The sequence below is a fragment of the Rhinoraja longicauda genome, chromosome 2, assembly GCF_053455715.1.
Source record: "Rhinoraja longicauda isolate Sanriku21f chromosome 2, sRhiLon1.1, whole genome shotgun sequence".
Classification (NCBI taxonomy): domain Eukaryota; kingdom Metazoa; phylum Chordata; class Chondrichthyes; order Rajiformes; family Arhynchobatidae; genus Rhinoraja; species Rhinoraja longicauda.
This window is the reverse complement of record NC_135954.1, coordinates 8405211-8427862: the sequence shown is the minus strand read 5'-3', so window position 1 is coordinate 8427862 and position 22652 is coordinate 8405211. Positions and strand designations below refer to the sequence as shown.

The 22652-nt window shown below is 43.7% G+C and overlaps 1 protein-coding gene across 5 annotated transcripts in view; it reads left to right on the top strand.

Moving 5' to 3' along the window:
* Positions 1 to 22652, top strand: part of kif13a (kinesin family member 13A) — a 269942-nt gene that overhangs the window by 176022 nt on the left and 71268 nt on the right. For 4 of the 5 annotated variants that reach the window (XM_078414778.1, XM_078414761.1, XM_078414795.1 and 1 more), the window contains exons 20-26: positions 13 to 162; positions 3133 to 3297; positions 7870 to 8043; positions 8802 to 8953; positions 14299 to 14431; positions 15675 to 15821; positions 17291 to 17323. In XM_078414778.1, the coding sequence (XP_078270904.1) occupies positions 13 to 162; positions 3133 to 3297; positions 7870 to 8043; positions 8802 to 8953; positions 14299 to 14431; positions 15675 to 15821; positions 17291 to 17323 (954 nt within the window). The remainder of the gene's footprint in view (positions 1 to 12; positions 163 to 3132; positions 3298 to 7869; positions 8044 to 8801; positions 8954 to 14298; positions 14432 to 15674; positions 15822 to 17290; positions 17324 to 22652) is intronic. The other variant, XM_078414771.1, reaches the window with a different exon arrangement.

The following is a 22652-nucleotide window of genomic DNA, read 5'->3' as shown; positions in this document are numbered from 1 at the left end:
ATCCCACTACAGTACAACAAACTTCTCAGCAAACACGGCGACCCGTTCTACGAGGCCCAAGAAAACCATAACTTGATTGGCGTAGCCAACGTCTTCCTGGAATGCCTGTACCACGATGCTAAACTAGATTATGCTGTTCCCATCATCAGCCAGCAGGGCGAGGTGAATGTTGACATAGACGGTGTAGAGATAACCCTCGTTAGAACGGTCCATAGAGGGGGAATGGTGTCCATTATTGCCGATTGTCCGCTTATTTGGGCGGCGCGGTGGCGCAGCGGTCGAGATGCTCACCATACAGAGCTAGAGACCCGGGTTCAATCCTTACTACAGCTACTTGTCTGTACGGAGTTTGTACGTTCTCCCCGTGACCTGCGTGGGTTTTCTCCGAGATCTTCTCTTTCCTCCCACACTACCAAGACGTACAGGTTTGTAAGTTAATTGGCTTGGCGTAAATGTAAAATTGTCCCCAGTGTGTGTCGCGTAGTGTTAATGTGCGGGGATCGCTGGTCGGTGGGCCGAAGGGCCTGTTTCCGCGCTGTATCTCTAAACTAAACTAACCGAGTAAGGGATTAGTTCCAACCACCTGGCGGTCACTCTGTGAAACAACGAAATAAAGTTATTTTTAACAGTTATAAATTAACTTTTGTTACTGTAAGCTAGAAATACTATTATTATTACCTCACTACCGAGTTTCCCTTGATCGGACTTTGCTGGCTTTACCTTGCACTAGACGTCATTCCCTTATCATGTATCTATAAACTGTAAGTGGATCGATTGTAATCATGCTGACTGGTTAGCCCGCAACAAAAGCTTTTCACTGTACCTCGGTACACATGACAATAAACTAAACTGTAAACTGGGATTAACTCTAAGCCCCTAGCGATCATTCCGTGAGAGAGTTATTTTTAACAGTTATAGGTGTATTTTTGTTACTGCAAACTAAAAATACTAAAGGCAGTTTAAAACATTGTTTAATAGAGTATCACTGCACATCTCGATCGAAGCAATTGCTTGTCAATTTCTTTGACCTTCCGCAGAGTAACCAGCGGACCTGTGTTCTTAAATAGACCATGGTGTCTGATTACTGTGCATTCAAGAGAGAGCTAGATAGAGCTCTTAAGGATAGCGGAGTCAGGGGGTATGGGGAGAAGGCAGGAACGGGGTACTGATTGAGAATGATCAGCCATGATCACATTGAATGGCGGTGCTGGCTCGAAGAGCCGAATGGCCTCCTCCTGCACCTATTGTCTATTGTCTATTGACACTCCGTCCACTATAACCAAAATCAGTTATAAAGAAACATAGAAACATAGAAAAATAGGTGCAGGAGTAGGCCATTCTGCCCTTCGAGCCAGCACCGTCATTCAATATGATCATGGCTGATCATCCAAAATCAGTACCCCGTTCCTGCTTTCTCCCCGTATCCCTTGATTCCATTAGCCCTAAGAGCTGTATCTAACTCTCTCTTGAAAACAAAAATAAAGAGGTCCTTTATAAAGAGTGTAGACTGTATACCTGAAATATTCTTAAATTATTATTATTTTTTAAATTATTTTATTGAGCTTCACAAAAATACAAATGAGAATTCATTTTACAAATATACACAGTATAATGGGAAAAAAAAGAAAAAGACAAACATACCAAATAAAACCAAAACAAAAAGGAATTTCAAGAGCTAAATGGTTTGATTGACAGTTCTGATAGTAGGTAAGTTCTACCATTTAAGCCACAGTTTAAGAATAAGGGATAGGCCATTTAGAACGGAGATGAAGAAAAACTTTTTCAGTCAGAGAGTTGTAAATCTGTGGAATTCACTGCCTCAGAAGGCAGTGGAGGCCAAGTCTCTGAATGCATTCAAGCGAGAGCTAGATAGAGCTCTTAAGGATAGCGGAGTCAGGGGGTATGGGGAGAAGGCAGGAACGGGGTACTGATTGAGAATGATCAGCCATGATCACATTGAATGGCGGTGCTGGCTCGAAGGGCCGAATGGCCTACACCTGCACCTATTGTCTATTGTCTATATCACATTACAATTACACTGGATGCCAAACATTGCCATATATGGTCACAAACGGGAAATACATTGTAACACGACATATCAGCCAATAGTCAACAAAAATAAAGAGGCCCACTGTTAAATTCTGTTTCAGTTTATTAAAGTTCCGTGTTTGTTTTCTACAATACTTTGGTTGCTTAATGTAAAGCTGAATGATCGTGGAGAGAGTACAATGGTACTTTGATTTTACTTTAGTCTGAGGCAAACAGTGGGAGGCACGGTGGGACAACGGGAGAGTTGCTTCCTTACAGCGCCAGAGACAGGGTTCTACCCTGACCCTGGGTGCCTGCCTGTACAGAGTTTGTACATTCTCCCCGTGACCTGCGTGAGTTTTCCCTGGGTTTCTTCCTGCACTCCAAAGATGCACAGGTTTGTTGGTTAATTGGCTTCGGTAAAATTGTAAATTGTTTCTAGGATCTGTTGGATAGTGTTAGTGTGTGGGGATCGCTGGTCGGCGCGGACTCGGTTGGCCTGTTTCCACACTGTATCTCTAAACTAAACTAAAAACTAGAGTAATAGAATGATACAGCGTGGAAACAGGCCCTTCGGCCCAACTTGACCACACCGGCCAACAATGTCCCAGCTACACTAGTCCCACCTGCCCGCATTTGGCCATATGCCTCCAAACCTGCCCTATCCATGTTCCTATCTAACTAATCTAACAGGGCTGCACTGGGTGGTGCAGCAAAAGAGTTGCTGCATTACAGCGTTTGCAGTACCAGAGAACCGTGTTCAATCCCGACTAAGGGTGCTTGTCTGTATGGGGTACGTTCTCCCCGTGACCCCAAGGGTTTTCTCCGAGATCTTTGGTTTCCTCCCACACTCCAAAGACGTACAGGTTTGTAGGTTAATTGACTTGGTATAGGTGTAAATTGTCTCCAGTGTGTGTAGGGTGGCGTTAATGTGCGGGGATCGCTGGTCGGTTTGGACACAGTGGGCCAAAGGGCCTGTTTCCGCGCTGTATCTTTAAACTAAACTAAACTAAACTAAACTCTCTAACTAAACTAACCTGTCGAACTAAAGTAAAATTAAAATGCGTAACATGGCAAACATTTCCCCTGTTGAATTGAATAAAGGTCGCTGGGAGACTCCATGTTGAAGTAATGCGCATTAACGGTGCGATTCCAGAACGTCTGGATGGTGGCGACGATTCTTCAGAGAACTCGAGTGAGAGTGGGAGCTGTGAGGTTATGGATAACAACGGTGATATCGTGCACATGGCAAGGAAATTAACCTGCAGGGTAAGTAGGAATAGAATATGGAACGGGTACGGATCTATAGAAAGTGGATGAGGAATTTCTTCAGTCAGGTGAGTCTGTGGAATTCATTGCCACATAGGGTTGTGGAGGCCAGGTCAGTGGATAGGCCGAATGGCCTACTCCTGCACCTATTTTCTATGTTTCTAAATACCTCTCATTGACAACACATCGTTGCCGTTGCGAATCCCTGGAATAATGGTCGACTAGTGAGAACGTTGACCATGAGAAAATCACTTGCAGATTTTAATTTAGTCAATTAATTATAATTAATTAAATTGTAATTTAATGTTTACGATTTAAGCATGTAATTGTCATATTACATACATATGATCTTCATTAGATTATATTTTTTAACATCACCAAGGTGGCAGAGCTGAGAGCAAAGAAAAATATTGAACGTTATACAAAATATTAAAATGTAAAGCATTCCTAAAGGCAGTCCGTAGAAGTTCGTAGGTGCTGAGGTTAGTGTTGTGTGGTGTTCAAGTGCAATGGTTGTTTAGAAGAAGCTATTATTGAACCTGGAGGTCGTGGATTTCATACTCCTGTTCCTTATTTCTGATGATTGGAGCAAAATGAGAGTGTGGCCTGCATGATGTGGGTTTTTGATGATGCTGGCTGTCTGTTTGAGCCAGTGCCATCTATAGTTCCCTTTGATGGTGGGGAAGTCAGTGCTTGTGATTGACCAGGTAGTGTGTAAAACTCTCTGTAATCTTTAGTCAGTGGAATCTGTGGAATTCATTGCCACAGAAGGCTGTGGAGGCCAAATTAATGGATATTTTGAAGGCGGAGGCTGACAGATTCTTGGTTGGTATGGTTGTCAGGGGTTGTGGGAAGAAGGCAGGAAAATGGGGTTGAAAGGGAAAAATATATCAGCCATGTTTGAATGATGGAATGGCGTGGTAGACATGATGGGCCGAATGGCCTAATTCTGCCCCTATGAGATTATGAACTTATCTCATGCCATGTCTGTGATATCTATATATTAAAACCCTCGTTTGTTTGTTTGTTCCTGAACTACAGCCAAAACGGTACATGATGGCACGACAATTTTAGGCCCAACTTATTATTGAGTAGGCTTAAAACAAAACAGCTGACATTAGAGGGTCATTATGCAGCTGGTTTGAAAATCTGGTGCATAGCTTTTTTAAAAAAAAGTATGGTACAACTTTATACTCTGCATTGCAGTTTTATTCTGAGACTAGACCAAGTGGACCCATTGGGCCCAAACCTCTCCTACATTGGTGCAGCACCCTCTCCTCTCCCCCCTCCTACCCCCTCCCTCACTCCCTTCCTCCTCCCTCACCCCCTCCCCTCCCCCCCCCCCCACCCCCTCCCTCACTCCCTTCCTCCTCCCTCACCCCCTCCCCTCCCCCCCCCACTCCCTTTGGTGCTAATGGAAGAAGTTTCATTGAAATCTGTGTTATATATTTAAAGTTATTCACATTTTAAAGTTTAAATCTTTCTCCGAGGGAAGGAGGGGGAGGAGGAGTGGAGGGAAGGGGGGCTTGGAGGGAGGGAGGGGGTGAGGAGGGAGGATAAGGGGGTTGAGGGGGATGGAGTGGGGGGGGAGGGGAGGGGGTGAGGGAGGAGGAAGGGAGTGAGGGAGGGGGTGGGGGGGGGGAGGGGAGGGGGTGAGGGAGGAGGAAGGGAGTGAGGGAGGGGGTAGGAGGGGGGAGAGGAGAGGGTGCTGCACCAATGTAGGAGAGGTTTGGGCCCAATGGGTCCACTTGGTCTAGTCTCAGAATAAAACTGCAATGCAGAGTATAAAGTTGTACCATACTTTTTTTTTAAAAAGCTATGCACCAGATTTTCAAACCAGCTGCATAATGACCCTCTAATGTCAGCTGTTTTGTTTTAAGCCTACTCAATAATAAGTTGGCAAATATCTCAGTGCCATTGCATGTTCCAGCTTTCTGAGTGGTTATGTATGATTGGCAAAACTGCAGAACAGTGATCTGGAGAATGAGAAGGCAGTTACAAAAAACAAAGTTGCAGCAGTAATAAAATTTAAGGCGTGTCCTTTGAAACAAAATTAGCTAGTAGAGCTAAGATCGACACAAAATGCAGGAGTAAGTAAGTGAGTCAGGCCTGACCCACTGAGTTACTCCAGCATTTAGTGTCCATCTACGGTGTAAGCCAGCATCTGCAGTTCCTTCCTGCAAATTTTAGCTGGTCGACCTGCTGCCTCACAGCGCCATAGATTGGGGTTCGATCCTGACTTCGAGTGTAGCCTGTGGCCTGTGTGGAGTTTGCACATTCTCCCTGTGACAACGCGGGTTTCCTCCGGGTGCTCCGGTTTCCTCCCACATTGCAAAGACGTGTGGGACTGACTGTAGGTTAATTGGACTCAAGAAACTTTCCCATGTGTGTTCAGGGAGTGGACACTCCCTGAGTGGGATAACATAGAACTAGTGGGATCGTTCCCACTAGAGTGGGATAACATAGAACTAGTGGGATAACACTAGTGGGAGTGGGATAACATAGAACTAGTGTGGGATAACATAGTGTGGGATAACATATCCCAAGAGTGGGATAACATAGAGTGGGATAACATAGAGTGGGATAACAAGAGTGGGATAACATAGAACTAGTGTGGGATAACATAGAGTGGGATAAGATATCCCAAGAGTGGGATAACATAGAGTGGGATGAGTGGGATAACATAGAGTGGGATAACAAGAGTGGGATAACATAGAACTAGTGTGAACGGGTGATCGATGATCGGCTTGGACTCGTTTTTGCTGTTGGGCCTGTTTCCGTGCTGCATCTATCAATCAATCATTGGGTGCTAAAGGAACACCATCAAGTTTCTGCTGGCTATGAGGCACAACACCAAGCTCAGTACCAGAGTTGGAGTCATTGAGTCACACAGCGTGAAGCAGGCCCTTGGACCCAACTTGCCCACCCAACCAACATGTCCCATCTGCACTAGTCCCACCAACCTGCATTTGGCACACATCCTTCGAAACCTATTGTATCCGTGTACCCATCTAAATGCTCCTTAAACATTGTGATAGCACCTACCTCAACTACCTCCTCCTCTTTAAAGATTACAGAGAGTTTTACACAATGTTTAAGAAGCACCCACCATTATTTGTGTAAAAAAAGTTACCCTTCAGGTTCCTATTAAATCTTTTCCCCCCTCACCTTAAACAATAGACAATAGACAATAGGTGCAGGAGGAGGCCATTCGGCCCTTCGAGCCAGCACCGCCATTCAATGTGATCATGGCTGATCATTCTCAATCAGTACCCCGCTCCTGCCTTCTCCCCATACCCCCTGACTCCGCTATCCTTAAGAGCTCTATCTAGCTCTCTCTTGAATGCATTCAGAGAATTGGCCTCCACTGCCTTCTGAGGCAGAGAATTCCACAGATTCACAACTCTCTGACTGAAAATGTTTTTCCTCATCTCCGTTCTAAATGGCCAACCCCTTATTCTTAAACTGTGGCCCCTGGTTCTGGACTCCCCCAACATTGGGAACATGTTTCCTGCCTCTAATGTATCCAACCCCTTAATAATCTTATACGTTTCTTATAATCTTATAATCTTAAACCTATGTCCTCTGTTTCCCCTACTCTGGGCAAGAGACTCTGTGCGTTTACCTGATCTATTCCTCTTATGATTTTGTACACCTCTTTCAGATAACCCCTATACCTCCTGTGCTGCAAGGAATAGAGTCCCAGCCTGCTCAGCCTCTCCCTGTAGCTCAGGCCTTTGAGTCCCGGCAACATCCTCGTAAATCTTCCCTGCACCCTTTCCAGCTTGACAACATCTTTCCTATAACATGGCGCTACATCTTTCCTACAACTTCAAAACTCAATATTTGAACAATTCACAGCAACTGCTGAAGTGAAATTTCAAATTTGGAAATAAAAAGTTTGTCCAGCTTAGGGTGGCACGATGGCTCAGCAATAGTCAAGTCAAGTCAATTTTATTTGTATAGCACATTTAAACACAACCCACGTTGACCAAAGTGCTGTACATCAGTGCAGGTACTAAAAAAGAACATACAATAGCACACAAGCCTAACAACACATACATAAACAGTTTACAGCGCCCCCTCAGAGGGCCTCAGTAGAGTTGCTGCCTTACAGAGCCAGAGAACCAGTTTTGATCCTGACTACAGGTGCTTGTCTGTACGTTCTCCCCGTGACCTGCATGGGTTTTCTCTGGAATCTCTGGTTTCCTCCCACGCTCCAAAGACATATAGGTTTGGAGGTTAATTGGCTTGGAATAATTGTAAATTGACCTGAGTTTGCTTAGGATAATGTTAAAGTGCGGGGATCGATGGTCGGTGCGGACCCGGTGGGCCGAAGGGCCTATTTCTGCGCTGCATCTCAAAACAAGACTAAACTAAATGGATTAGAAAGTTCTAGAGGAATATGGGCCAAACATAGGCAGGTGGATGTGGCAAGTATAGATGTGGCAAGGGCATATTTCTGTGCTGCATAATTCTATGACTATGTATGCATTGCCACCAGTAATGTTATTTTACTAAAAATTTTGGAGTTGGTGAAAAGCTTCTCAGTTTGTTGCACTATCTCCACAGGTAAAAATAAAAGAAGCTACAGGACTTCCTATCAACTTATCAAACTTTGTATTCTGCCAATACATCTTCTGGGAGCATTCTGAGCAAACAGTTGCTCCCCCAATGGTCAATCCGGATAAGCCTTCGCTCAAAAACAAGGCCGTGCAGTACATGGTGAAGTTTGACCACAGTAAGGTAAGCTGGTCCTAGTAAACTCAGGGGGGGGTCGTACAGCACAGAATCAGGCCCTTTGGCCCATCACATCCATGCTAGCCCCGGGGTCAACAATGCCATTGACGGCCTCCACAGCCTTCTGTGGCATTGAATTCCACAGATTCTCCACCCTCTGACTAAATAAATTCCTCCTCATCTCCTTCCTAAAGGGACATCCTTTAATTCTGAGGCTATGACCTCTTTTCCTAGACTCTCCCACTAATGGAAACATCCTCTCCATATCCACTCTATCCAGGCCTTTCATTATTCAGGTATGTTTCAATAAGGTTTCCCCCCCCCCCCCCATCCCCTCATCCTTCTGGCACGGTGGCACAGCGGTAAAGTTGCTGCCTTACAGCGAATGCAGCGCCGGAGACTCAGTTTCGATCCTGACTACGGGCGCCGTCTGTACGGAGTTTGTACGTTCTCCCCGTGACCTGCGTGGGTTTTTCTCCGAGATCTTCGGTTTCCTCCCGCATTCCAAAGACGTACAGGTATGTAGGTTAATTGACTGGGTAAATGTAAAAATCGTCCCTAGTGTGTGTGGGATAGTGTTAATGTGCGGGGATCGCTGGGCGGCGCGGACTCGGTGGGCCAAAGGGCCTGTTTCCGCGCTGTATCTCTAAATCTAAACTCCAGCCAGTACAGGCCCAGCGCTGGCAAACGCTCATCATATGTGAACCCACTCATTCCTGGGATCATTCTCTGTTCCTGTGTTCCTTCTGTGAAAACCATTGCAGGATTTTGTTGTGCACGTAACGGAGGAGTTTCTGGAGTTTGTCTCGGAGGGAGCGCTGGCCATTGAGGTCTGGGGCCATCGATGTGCAGGTAACGGCAGGACCATCTGGGAAGTGGATGCGCTGCAAGCAAAAACACGCACACTACGTGACAGGTACAGAACAGCTGCCAGCGCACAATGCCCTCATTAATGGTCTTGGTTTGTTAAATTTCCTTTGTTTAACATCTTAGGAAGTTCAGCTATTCATTTGCATTTTATTACTGCATCTAATAGACAATAGGCAATAGACAATGGGTGCAGGAGGAGGCCATTCGGCCCTTAGAGCCAGCACCACCATTTAATGTGATCATGGCTGATCATTCTCAATCAGTACCCCGTTCCTGCCTTCTCCCCATACCCCCTGACTCCGCTATCCTTAAGAGCTCTATCTAGCTTTCTCTCGAAAGCATCCAGAGAATTGGCCTCCACTGCCTTCTGAGGCAGAGAATTCCACAGATTGAAACTCACTGACTGAAAATGTTTTTCCTCATATCCGTTCTAAATGGCCTACCCCCTATTCTTAATAATAGGCGGTGCAGCGGTAGAGTTGCCGCCTCACGGCGCCAGAGACCCGGGTTTGATCCCGACCACGAGTGCTGTCTGTGCGGGGTTTGTACGTTCTCCCTATGACCGCTTGGGTTTTCTCCGGGTGCTCTGGTTTTCACACGCGCTCCAACGACGTACAGGTTTGTAGGTTAATTGGCTTGGTATATTTGTCAATTGTTCCTTGTGTGTGTTAGATGTTGTTGGTGTCGCAGGTCAGCACGGACTCTTTGGGCCGAGGGGCCTGTTTCTGCACTGCATCTCTAAACTAAACTAATATCTTCGGAAGTTCAACTTTTCATTTACGTTTTATTACTTCTTCTTATCGAGTCCACATCACAAGATTAGAAATTGTTCCGCCAGAGCTGAACACACTTCTCGGCATCTGCATACAATGGCCTCTTGTGCTTCTTGTGCGTGGTGGCGGAAAGATTGGTAGAAACAGGGCCGCGAGGTGAACGCTCTTTCCTTGACCCCATTTTATTACTGCATGTGATGTAGTCTTCTAGTTGCATCTATAGAACAGTACAGCATAGGAACGGGCCCTTCAGCCCACAATGTTTTAGACTTTAGAGATACAGCGTAGAAACAGGCCATTCAGCCCACCGAGTACATGCCGTCCAGCAATCACCCTGTGCACTACAATATCTCGCACAATAGGGACAATTTACAATTTTACCGAAGCCAATCAACCTACAAACATGTAGTATAAGAAAATAACTGCAGATGCTGGTACAAATCGAAGGAATTTATTCACAAAATGCTGGAGTAACTCAGCAGGTCAGGCAGCATCTCAGGAGAGAAGGAATGGGTGATGTTTCGGGTCGAGACCCTTCTTCAGACTGATGTCAGGGGGGCGGGACAAAGGAAGGATATAGGTGGAGACAGGAAGATAGAGGGAGATCTGGGAAGGAGGAGGGGAAGAGAGGGACAGAGGAACTATCTAAAGTTGGAGAAGTCGATGTTCATACCACTGGGCTGCAAGTTGCCCAGGCAAAATATGAGGTGCTGTTCCTCCAATTTCCGGTGGGCCTCACTATGGCACTGGAGGAGGCCCATGACAAAAAGGTCAGACTGGGAATGGGAGGGGGAGTTGAAGTGCTCGGCCACCGGGAGATCAGTTTGGTCAACGTGGACCCAGCGCAGGTGTTGAGCGAAGCGATCGCCGAGCCTGCGCTTGGTTTCGCCGATGTAAATAAGTTGACATCTGGAGCAGCGGATGCAATAGATGAGGTTGGAGGAGGTGCAGGTGAACCTCTGTCTCACCTGGAAAGACTGTTTGGGTCCTTGGATGGAGTTGAGGAGGGAGGTAAAGGGACAGGTGTTGCATCTCGTGCGGTTGCAGGGGAAAGTGCCCGGGGATGGGGTGGTTTGGGTAGGAAGGGACGAGTGGACCAGCCGGGGATGGGGTGGCATGTACGTCTTTGGAATGTGGGAATGAAATCGGAGCAGCCGGGGGAAACCCGCACGGTCACGAGGAGAACGTACAAACTCCGCACAGGCAGCAGCCGTAGCGAGGATCGAACCCGGGTCTCTGGCGGTAGAAAGCGGCAGCTCTGCCACTGCGCCACCTTGCCACCCCTGTTTGTGGCAGACAAAAAGCCAGGTTAAACTGATCTCATATGCTTGTACATGATCCATATCACTCCATTCCCTGCAATTCCATGTGCCTGTTTAAAATTATCTTAAATGCCACTATCGTATCTGCCTCCATCACCATCCCCCGCAGTGCGTTCCATCACTCTCTGTGTAAAGAAAACTTGCCCCAGCACATCTCCAACAAACTTTCCCCCTCTCACCTTATACGGTGCCCTCCATAATATTTGGGACAAAGACCCATCATTTATTTATTTGCCTGTGTACTCCACAATTTGAGATTTGCAATAGAAAAAATCACATGCGGTTAAAGTACATATTGTCAGATTTTATTAAAGGGTATTTTTATACATTTTGGTTTCACCATGTAGAAATTACAGCAGTGTTTATACATGGTCCCCCCATTTCAATGTTTGGGACACATGGCTTCACAGGTGTTTGTAATTGCTCAAGCAGTCAATAGACAATAGACAATAGGTGCAGGAGGAGGCAATTCGGCCCTTCGAGCCAGCACCGCCATTCAATGTGATCATGGCTGATCATTCTCAATCAGTACCCCGTTCCTGCCTTCTCCCCATACCCCCTGACTCCATTATCCTTAAGAGCTCTATCTAGCTCTCTCTTGAATGCATTCAGAGAATTGGCCTCCACTGCCTTCTGAGGCAGAGAATTCCACAGATTTACAACTCTCTGACTGAAAAAGTTTTTCCTCATCTCCGTTCTAAATGGCTTACCCCTTATTCTTAAACTGTGGCCCCTGGTTCTGGACTCCCCCAACATTGGGAACATGTTTCCTGCCTCTTACGTGTCCAACCCCTTAATAATCTTATATGTTTCGATAAGATCCCCTCTCATCCTTCTAAATTCCATTGTATACAAGTCTAGTCGCTCCAGTCTTTCAACATAGGACAGTCCCGCCATTCCGGGAATTAACCTAGTAAACCTGATATGATTAGGTTTATTAGTAAACCTAATATACCTCCATCACCATCCCCCGCAGTGCGTTCCAGGCCCCCATCACTCTCTGTGTAAAGAAAACCTGTCCCCAAACATCTCCATTAAACTTTCCCCCTCTCACCTTATACAGTGCCCTCCATAATATTTGGGACAAAGACCCATCATTTATTTATTTGCCTGTGTACTCCACAATTTCAGATTTGCAATAGAAAAAATCACATGCGGTTAAAGTACATATTGTCAGATTTTATTAAAGGGTATTTTTATACATTTTGGTTTCACCATGTAGAAATTACAGCAGTGTTTATACATAGTCCCCCCCATTTCAATGTTTGGGACGCATGGCTTCACAGGTGTTTGTAATTGCTCAAGCAGTCATTACATGCAAAGGATATGCAACACAATACTAAGTATAATTATTTTCATTTACATGACATTGCTGTGTCCCAAACATTATGGTGCCCCGAAATGGGGGGGGGGGGGGGGGGGGGCTGTATAAATACTGCTGTAATTTCTACATGGTGAAACCAAAATGTATAAAAGTGGCCTTTAATAAAATCTGAAAATGTGCACTTTAACCCTATGTGATGTTTGTTTCTATTACAAATCTCAAATTGTGGAGTACAGAGGCATATAAATAAATGATGGGTCTTTGTCCCAAACATTATGGAGGGCACTGTAGATTTGCCCGCTAGGGTTGGGCGTTTCCACACTGCGGAGAAAGGTTCTGATTGTCTACCCTATCCATGCCTGGTCCTGTCTGCCCGTCTGAGCCGTGTAGATATATAAATTGCATTTCAAGCTGTTTAAATCTTTTCCTCTTGATGCTGTTTGATTGAGCGTCACTCAACACATGAGATGCTCATTTGGTCTGCACCAAGTAGGTGATAATGAATTTTCAGTGTGGTCAACGGACAATTTTCACCCATCAGTCTGAAGAAGGGTCCCGACCTGAAACATTGTCTATCCATGTTCTGCAGAATTGCTGCCTGACCTGCTGAGTTCCTCCAGCACCTTGTCTCTTATTTTGTAAATTTGCAGCTACTTGTGTTTCCATTTTTGTATGGCTGTTTATCATCTCTCCTCCCTACACCAACCTATTCTTCAATTACTAAGTTCCTTATGTAGTTTGCTTAATGTTCCTTTCATTGTTTGTGATCATCCACCTATCCACCTTCCAACTAAAACACACTAAACCAGCTTTAAAAATCACCCATTCACTACCTTCAGTATAGACTGTTCTTCCTTTTCTCTGTCACAACAATCTTGTTCTATCTCACCAATTTGTAGTGAGGTTTGTACTGTTTCAGTGCATCCATTTTTTGTGTTTTTGCTGATATTCAGAGCTTAGGGTAAAAACAATGAGGCGGTGTAATATCCGACTGCTATCAGGCTGGAGATGTTGATCCAGGTCATTGATACAAGGAGTAACTCAGTAACTCAGTGGGTCAGGCAGCATCTCTGGAGGCAATAGGCAAGGGCACACCACAAAATGTTGGAGGAACTCAGCAGGTCTGGCAGTACGTGTGGGAAGGAACTGCAGAAGATGGGTTAAACCTAAGATAGACACAAAATGCTGGAGTAACTCAGCGGGACAGGCAGCATCTCTGGAGAGAAGGAATGTGTGACATTTCGGATCGCGACCCTTCTTCAGACCAGCAGTATCTGGGGAGGGAATGAACAGGCGACGTTTCTAGTTGGGACCCGAGAAAAATAATTTCACTGTACCTAAGTACACATGACAAAGTACCATTGAACCATCATTCTACCAACAACTAGAGGGAGGTTCTGAGCTACTGTCTACCACATTGGAGACCCACGGACTATCTTCACATTGAATTTGCTGGACTTTATCTTGCACTAACTGTTATTCCCTTTATCATGTACCTGTACAATGTGGATGGCTCGATTGTAATTATGTATTGTCTTTCCGCTGACTGGTTAAGACGCAACAAAAGCTTTTCACTGTACCTCGGTACACGTGATAATAAACTAAACCAAACTAAACTAAACTAAACTAACCTTTGAATGTAGAAAGGAACTGCAGATGCTGGTTCATACCAAAGATAGACACAAAATGCTGGAGTAACTCAGCAGGTAAGGTAGACAGGTCTGAAAAATGGCCTCGACCCGAAACGTCACCCATTCGTTTTTCACCAGAGATGCTGCCTGGCCCGCTGAGTTACTCCAGCATTTTATGTCTACCTTAAACTAACCATTGACCCTTCATAAGTCTCTGATATTTCGGATCAGGACTCTTCTTCAGACTGCAATAGACAAGAGCTCTGTTTTGTCAGATTTTGTTGGCCATGCAGCAATACTTGGATCTCCGACCCCGTGTGATTGGTTTTCTGTTGTAACAGGTGGAGTGAGGTGACACGGAGAATTGAGATGGCGATCTCAGTGCAGGAGCTGAATGAAATGGGAGAATACATAGCAGTGGAGCTGTCTCTAGCCAAAGATGTCAACACTGGGGGTGTCTTCCAGATTAGACAGGTACTTTGACTTTGTAAAAATTTTGCGAATTGAGGAGAGGATTTGTGCACTTTGTGCAAGTTAACGTTATAAACTCCAAAATGTGAAATGATCATGTTTGGGTAGTTGAGACAGGGAATATCTCAACGTTTAAGAAACAGTTAAACAGGAACATGGGTGGGACAGGTTTGGAGGGATATGGGCCAAACATGGGCAGGTGGGACTATTGTGGCTGGGACATGTTGGCCGGTGTGGGCCGAAGGGCATGTTTCTCTGTGACTCTATGACTCTAAATGCAAGTTGCTGAAACCAATGACAGACATTTTATAATAATGATCAATAGATTTAGAGTCATAGAGTCATATAGTGTGGAAACAGGCCTACACCGACCAACATGTCCAATCTACACTAGTCCCACCTACCTGCATTTGGCCCATGCCCCTCTAAACCTATCCTATCCATGTACCTGTCTAATTGCTTCTTAAATGTTGCTATAGTCCCAGCCTCAACTACCTCCTCTGGCAGATCATCCATACACCCACCACCCTTTGTGCAAAAATGGTATCCTTCAGATTCCTCTTAAATCCCTTCCTCTTCACCTTAAACCTATGTCCTCTTGTTCTTGATTCCTCTCCTCTGGGCAACAAACTCTGTGCATTTGCCTGACCTTTTCCTCTCATGATTTTGTACATCTCTATAAGATCACCCCCCTTATCCACCTGCACTCCAAGGAATGGAATCCTAACCTGCTAAACCTCTCTCTGTAGCTCAGGCCCTTGAGTCCTGGCAACATCTTCGTAAATGTGCTCTGCACCCTGCCCAGCTTGACAACATCTTTCCTATAACATGGTGCCCAAAACTTAGCACAATACTCTGAATGTGGCCTCACCAACATCTTGTATAACTGCAATCTGACCTCCCAACGTCTATACTCAATACTCTGACTGATGAAGGCCAAAAAGCTTTTTTGACCCACCCTACCTGCCTGTGACTCCACTTTCAAGGAACTAAGTACCTGCAAAAAATAATTGTTATCCATTTTTGTTTAATTGCATCTCGTGAAGTATTAGTCCTGGAATGTTTTTTCCCCACATTAAATGTTATGTATAAACATGAGTTATTTATGACATTGAATTATCAGAGTTCTATTTTGTAAACCTCTGCAGAGTTTTGTGGTTTTGATTCCGATGGTAAGATTTCAAGTTATACTTTTATTACAATGTTGTGCTCAGTTATCTTGAGGTATGTGTGTGTTTTTGATCAGGGTCAATCTCGTAGGATTGAGGTCATCGTTAAACCAGTCCAGCACTCAGGGACATTACCGCTGATGGTGGAGGCTATTTTGTCTGTCTCCATAGGTTGCATTTCTGCCAGATCCACCAAACTACAGAGACCATTGGATAGTTACCAGGTAAGGGACTCGCTTAAAATAAAGGGAACGTCGGAGGTTGAGGGGGAGATTTGGTAGAAGCATATAAAATCAGATATACAGATATACAGGCAGATGAGCTGAGTTTAATATGGCATTATGTTTGGCATCATGTTGAATATTCCAATAAATATCTGGCCCATGTTTGAATAAACAGTTTGCTGGTGGAGTCCTATTTGCTGAGTTAATTTCATTATAACTCCCAATGGAAGTGCAAAATATACCAGTTTTGGGTAATAATTAAATGAAAACTCTTGGGGTATGGGGTTTTAGTTTGAGTTTGAGTTTAGTTTATTGTCACGAGTGCCAAGGTGCAGTGAAAAGCATTTGTTGCGTGCTAACCAGTCAACGGAAAGACAATACATGATTGCAATCTAGCCGTCCACAGTGTACAGATGCATTGTAAAGGGAATAACGTGAATGATGTTTAGTGCAAGATAATGCCAATAAAGTCCGATCAAAGATACGGATAGTCCGAGGGTCTCCAATGAGGTAGATAGTAGTTCAGGGCTGCTCTCTAATTGCTGGTAGGATGGTAGGATTGCTGTTTCTGTTATAACAGAATGTTCCCAATGTTGGGGGAGACCAGAACAGTTTAAGAATAAAGGGTAGGCCATTTAGAACGGAGATGAGGAAAAACTTTTTCAGTCAGAGAGTTGTGAATCTGTGGAATTCTCTGCCTCAGAAGGCAGTGGAGGCCAATTCTCTGAATGCATTCAAGAGAGAGCTAGATAGAGCTCTTAAGGATAGCGGAGTCAGGATGTATGGGGAGAAGGCAGGAACGGGGTACTGATTGAGAATGATCAGCCATGATCACATTGAATGGCGGTGCTGGCTCGAAGTGCCGAATGGCCTCCTCCTGCACCTATTGTCTATTGTCTATTGTCTATTGGTTCAGTTGCCTGATAACAGCTGGGAAGAAATTTGGAGAGTTGATTCCAATAGCAGAGCTGGTTCCATTATAGCTCAGTAATAGAAGTGCAAATTATACTAGTTTTGGGTAACAGTTAACGGAAAACTCTTGGGGTATTGGAGTTTACCTTTTAGTTTGATGGTTGCAGGCACTTTAGCTTCTGCTCCATGTCTGGCATTTAAGATTCTCAATCAAAGCAGGCCGCAAAACTGACTTGACAGTTTTACGTTACAGGAATAACGAATGCTGTTTCTGTTATAACAGAATGTAACACGCCTTAATCCCTAATTGAAAAGCGTTTCCATTAATTTGTTTACAAGCTATCCAGATTTTACGTGTCAAATTACTACCATTCAATTAATGTTTTGCCAGGACAAGTGTCAATTTTGTTTGTTCTTTTTTGACGTGTGCATAATTTTGATTAAAACCGAAAAGATGTGTGACTTGTGCCAAGTCATGTGAAACGTGAAGTGATAATGTGGTGTTTTGGAAATGTTTCCATGAAGGTGTCTTTACTAAGTTTATTTTCTCCTACCAGAAAGAGGAGGAGGAGGATATGGATAGTTATCAGGTATTGTTGCTACGCTAAGCTTTGTGGCATGAAGCACCCGCCAGCAACTGACTCGCATCTTAGGCAATGGAGATGGAAATATTGGGCTTTAACATGTATCGTGTGCACTTTCTAAACCATTCATGTTTTAATGTCCAGCTGTAATTGTCCAAGATAAATGTTCCATAGCATTGGGAATTAACGTTTCTCCTAATCATGCTCAGATTAACATTATCACTTTTTTTTTCTTTTCGTTTAAAGCTATTTAAAATCAGATTATTATTTTGTTATTCGAATCAGAAATGTTAATTTGCAAGGTTGATACATGCAATGTGGCAATTATCTTTGTGGAGGGTGACTAACTACAAACGATATTGACCGCAGAAGGAGGAGGTAAATGCATGGGATTCTAAGTTGGCACGGGGAGGTCCATGCAGAATTGTGTCTGACATTGGGTTAAAATTCCATTTTCCACCTTGACGGGGATCGCAAATACAAGAAATGTGTGCTGTGCTTTCTTGCAGCCAGTTCGCCTGTGAGGTCACTTCTTCGGTAATTTAGAGCCCCGCTTGAAGCTCTTGACAACATTTTGTTGTTTTCCTCCCAGACTGTTTGACAGCCTTGTCAGGTATTGAAGTCCCCCCCACCCCCCCCCCGTCCCACCTCCCCCCGTGTCATTGTTCTACGTGGCATCTTTTGGAAAGCGGCATGGTAGAATTCATCTCTCCATCAGATCATTAAGCAAAGCATCTTCCACTTCAACATTTGTCATATTTCAGAGATGAATGGACAAGTGGCTTATTTTTGCCCCGGAGACCATTAGTTCAGTCAGGTCCAAGGTTAAGATAGACACAAAAAGCTGGAGTAGGTCTCGGGTTACTCGTGAGCATGTGAAAAACAAGCACTTAATGTGCAACCCACTTTGAAGAATTGATCAGGATTTTAACTAGACTTGTAAACTTGTGTATGCAGAATTTCGTTTGATTTTAGAATATATATATCATATTTTGCTTGAAAGCTAATAGGCAAAACGGTTAAATCTTCCTTTCTAATCCGTATATGCAGAATATGATTTCATTTTAGAAAACAGATATACATACAGTAGATAATCTTTTGCTTTTCCATTGAATGCTGATAATAAATAGGCAGGAAGATTGAATCTTTCTTTCTAATCCATGTATGCAGAATATGATTTCATTTTAGAAGACAGATATACAGTATATAATATTTTGCTTTTCCATTGAATGCTGATAGTAAATAGGCAAGAAGGTTGAATCTTTCTTTCTAATTCTGATCATGGTAAACCTTTTTGGATCAAGGAACTGAATCCTTCCAGTTCTCGTGTTATTTGTTAAAGTCAGAGAGTTGCTGGAATCCAAAGAGCGGTGCTAACAATTGGAGGGAACTTGCAGTCAGATTATTCCTTCAGATCAGTCATAGGAATGATCATGGCAAGCATCAGGATTATTGGGTAGGAAAATAACTGTAGATGCTTGAACAAATCGAACGTATCACAAAATGCTGGAGTAACTCAGCAGGTCAGGCAGCATCTAGGAGAGAGGGAATGGGTAACGTTTCGGGTCGAGACCCTTCTTCAGTCTCAGGATTATTGGGGATCAGTGCCACATTAATGTATCACTTGCCTTTACCCCTATATTATAACACAAACGATATTAAAACTTCCATTCCCTTTTTATTTTCGTTTCTTGACAGTGATTCACATTTCGAAGGGTCTTTATTCTCATTGGGTCAAGGGTCTTTATTCTCATAGGGTCATCCAGCATCGAAAGGGGGAAAACCCCCTCAGAGGTTGAGAGGGAAAGATAGATCAGTGTTGATTTGAATGATGGAATTGACTTGATGGGCCGAATGGCCCAATTCTGCTCCTAGAACTTAATAGACAGTAGGTGCAGGAGTAGGCCATTCGGCCCTTTGAGCCAGCACCGCCATTCAATGTGATCATGGCTGATCATTCTCAATCAGTACCCCGTTCCTGCCTTCTCCCCATACCCCCTGACTCTGTTATCCTTAAGAGCTCTATCTAGCTAACTTATGAACTTATGAGCATGGAAACGGACCTTTTGCCCACACCGGCCAAGATGCCGCATCGACACTAGTCCCACCTGCCCGGGTTTGGCCTATATCCTTCAAAACCTTTCCCTGCCCTCGACTAAAATGAAACAGACCCTTGAGGTGATTTGGTCACTGTGAAGTAGTTGTTTGTTGTGATCATTTTCTTGAGACCAATGAGCACCAGAGCCACAACAAAACCAAAAAAAGTGATACTTATCAATGTTAACCAGTCCCACAAACAAACCACCCTGGGCAATAGAACAGTGAGCATCTGATTCCAAAGACAATGAACAATGGATTACGATCTGGAAAGGGTTTGTCAGATTTATTTCCCTTGTCGCTGGAATAGAAACATGGAGCAACTGTTATCTTGTTGAGATAATTTAGTTTAGTTTAGTTGAGAGACACAGAGTGGAAGCAGTCCCTTCGGCCCACCGAGTCTGCACCGACCAGCAATCCCCGTACATCAACACCACCCTACACACGGGAGGGTCAATTTTACATTTATACCAAGCAAATTAACCTCCAAACCTGTACGTCTTTGGAGTGTGGGAGGAAACCAAAGATCTCAGAGAAAACCTACACGGTCATAGGAAAAATGTACAAACTCCGTACAGGCAAGCACCCCATGTCAGAACCGAACCCAGGTCTCTGGCGCTGTGAGGCAGCAACTCTACCACTGCGCCACCGTGTCACCCCGACAGAAAATGTCCATGAGATCTTCATCAATGTCTCAGTGCTGTACATGAACAGACATTTTGTCCCATAGGAAGCAGATTCATTCCCATCACTGGTCAATATTATACTCAACGGCATAAGTGACATGTAATATATACGGCAGGGCTTAAATTTTAGAAAGAGGCCAGTTCCTTAAAACAATTCTCATATAATCAAAAGAAAATTGCCTTGAAGTAACAATGTCCATATTGTGACATTCAGTAAGTCTTTATCCAAATTAATTAGCAAATGTTTTAACGTTGCATGTCCAATGATACTGGGCCCTGTAACCCTTGCATTAGACAATAGACAATAGGTGCAGGGGGAGGCCATTCGGCCCTTCGAGCCAGCACCGCCATTCAATGTGATCATGGCTGATCATTCTCAATCAGTACCCCATTCCTGCCTTCTCCCCATACCCCCTGACTCCGCTATCCTTAAGAGCTCTATCTAGCTCTCACTTGAATGCATTCAGAGAATTGGCCTCCACTGCCCTCTGAGGCAGAGAATTCCACAGATTCACAACTCTCTGACTGAAAAAGTTTTTCCTCATCTCAGTTCTAAATGGCCTACCCCTTATTCTTAAACTGTGGCCCCTTGTTCTGGACTCCCCCAACATTGGGAACATGTTTCCTGCCTCTAACGTGTCCAACCCCTTAATAATCTTATACGTTTCGATAAGATCTCTTTTTATCCTTCTAAATTCCAGTGTAGACAAGCCTAGTCGCTCCAGTCTTTCAACATATGACAGTCCCGCCATTCCGGGAATTAACCTAGTAAACCTACGCCCTCAATAGCAAGAATATCCTTCCTCAAATTTGGAGACCAAAACTGCACACAGTGCTCCAGGTGCGGTCTCACTAGGGCCCTGTACACTGCAGAAGGACCTCTTTGCTCCTATACTCAACTCCTCTTGTTATGAAGGCCAACATTCCATTGGCTTTCTTCACTGCCTGCTGTACCTGCATGCTTCCTTTCAGTGACTGATGCACTAGGACACCCAGATCTCGTTGTACGTCCCCTTCTCCTAACTTGACACCAAGACTTTATCAATATGCAAGCTTCAATTCAGAATTGATTATGAATGCAGATTTGCATTAATGACAGATACAATTTTTGATCTCTTATGTTCTACCTTGGATATAACATCGATGAAGTAGCTTTGAACACAACTTAAAAGTTAGATTTACTCAACCAAATAATAAAAACTGTAATTGGGAGAAATAAAATTGGAAACAAGAAGGGCTTTCTTCTATGGAAATTAGTCTATTAACGAACATATCATAAATAGGTCTCAGTGTATAACGTTCCCAGTTGGTCCGTTAAATCTAAGAGTTTGGTTCCAGTGGCTGGTCAGCATTTCAATTACGTGAAGCTACGTAAAGAGAATCTAGCTTAATTATTTCAGCCATAAAATTTGATATTCTTCCTAATCAAAGGGACATGCTCTAAAAGGTGAATTAGGTTGTACAGGAATGATTGCACACATGAATTCGTTTTTGTCTGCGTTAATAGGCATCATTCCATTTTATATTTGTTTGAGGTAACATTAAGAAGATTTATAATTTTTTTGTTGAAGACAAATCGAGGAATGAAAAGATTTTGATCCATCTCCATTTTACCTATATGTACAAAAAAGCAGGGTTCGAAATACTACTTTAGGGGAATATACAAACCATTGGTGTGAAAAAAATAAACTTTTCCAGCTGTGCCACGGTATGAAAATCACAGCAATTGGCGACACATACTCATTTAATTGACAAAAGAGTGCATCTCCCTTAATAATGGCCCGGCACATGTGTATTATCATGATGAATTTTGTGATGTATAGTTAAAGGAATGGCTTCATATTATTTGTGATGGTTGAAAAAAAACAAAATTATTTGTGACATGACAGGATGTAAATATAAATTTTATTTTTGTTGATCATGTTCACAAAAAAAAAAGATCTCTTTGAATTCCTTTAGAACATTGCATGAATCTAATTGCACTTGAAAAATGGTAAATCAAGTTACGACAGATGGTATTTCGATTCCTGCATTTACTAACATTTTGAAAGGGCTTCTTCCTCTTTGCTACTTGCAACAATAATGAGCATTAAACTGCTGATACCTTAAGGTCCGTGCCAAAGCATGAATGCATGAAACCACCGCATGGGGTATTTGAAAGCAAACAAACTTTCACGTGACGACACTCATCCATTTCTTAACCGTTGCAAAAACTGGTAAACCTCGGGTGAAGCTTTTGTAATAATTTATGTTGGTGAACTGAAGGCTCAACTGCAAATATTTGTAATAATGCAATGCCACTGTACAGTTTTACAACAATTACTGCTTCAATCTTTTGCAAGTTAATTTCAAAAGGTTATGCTTGATCGCGTACAGCGGGTTATTCCACTGATGGCTTGGTTGGAACAACCACAGAGCCCAGGAAGTTCTCAGCTTCAGTACCCAACTGCGCATCTTTCAGATTTGAGATCAAAGATTAGAAATTAGATCCTACACACTAGGGACAATTTACAGTTTTACCAATTAACCAACAAACCTGCACATCTTTGGAG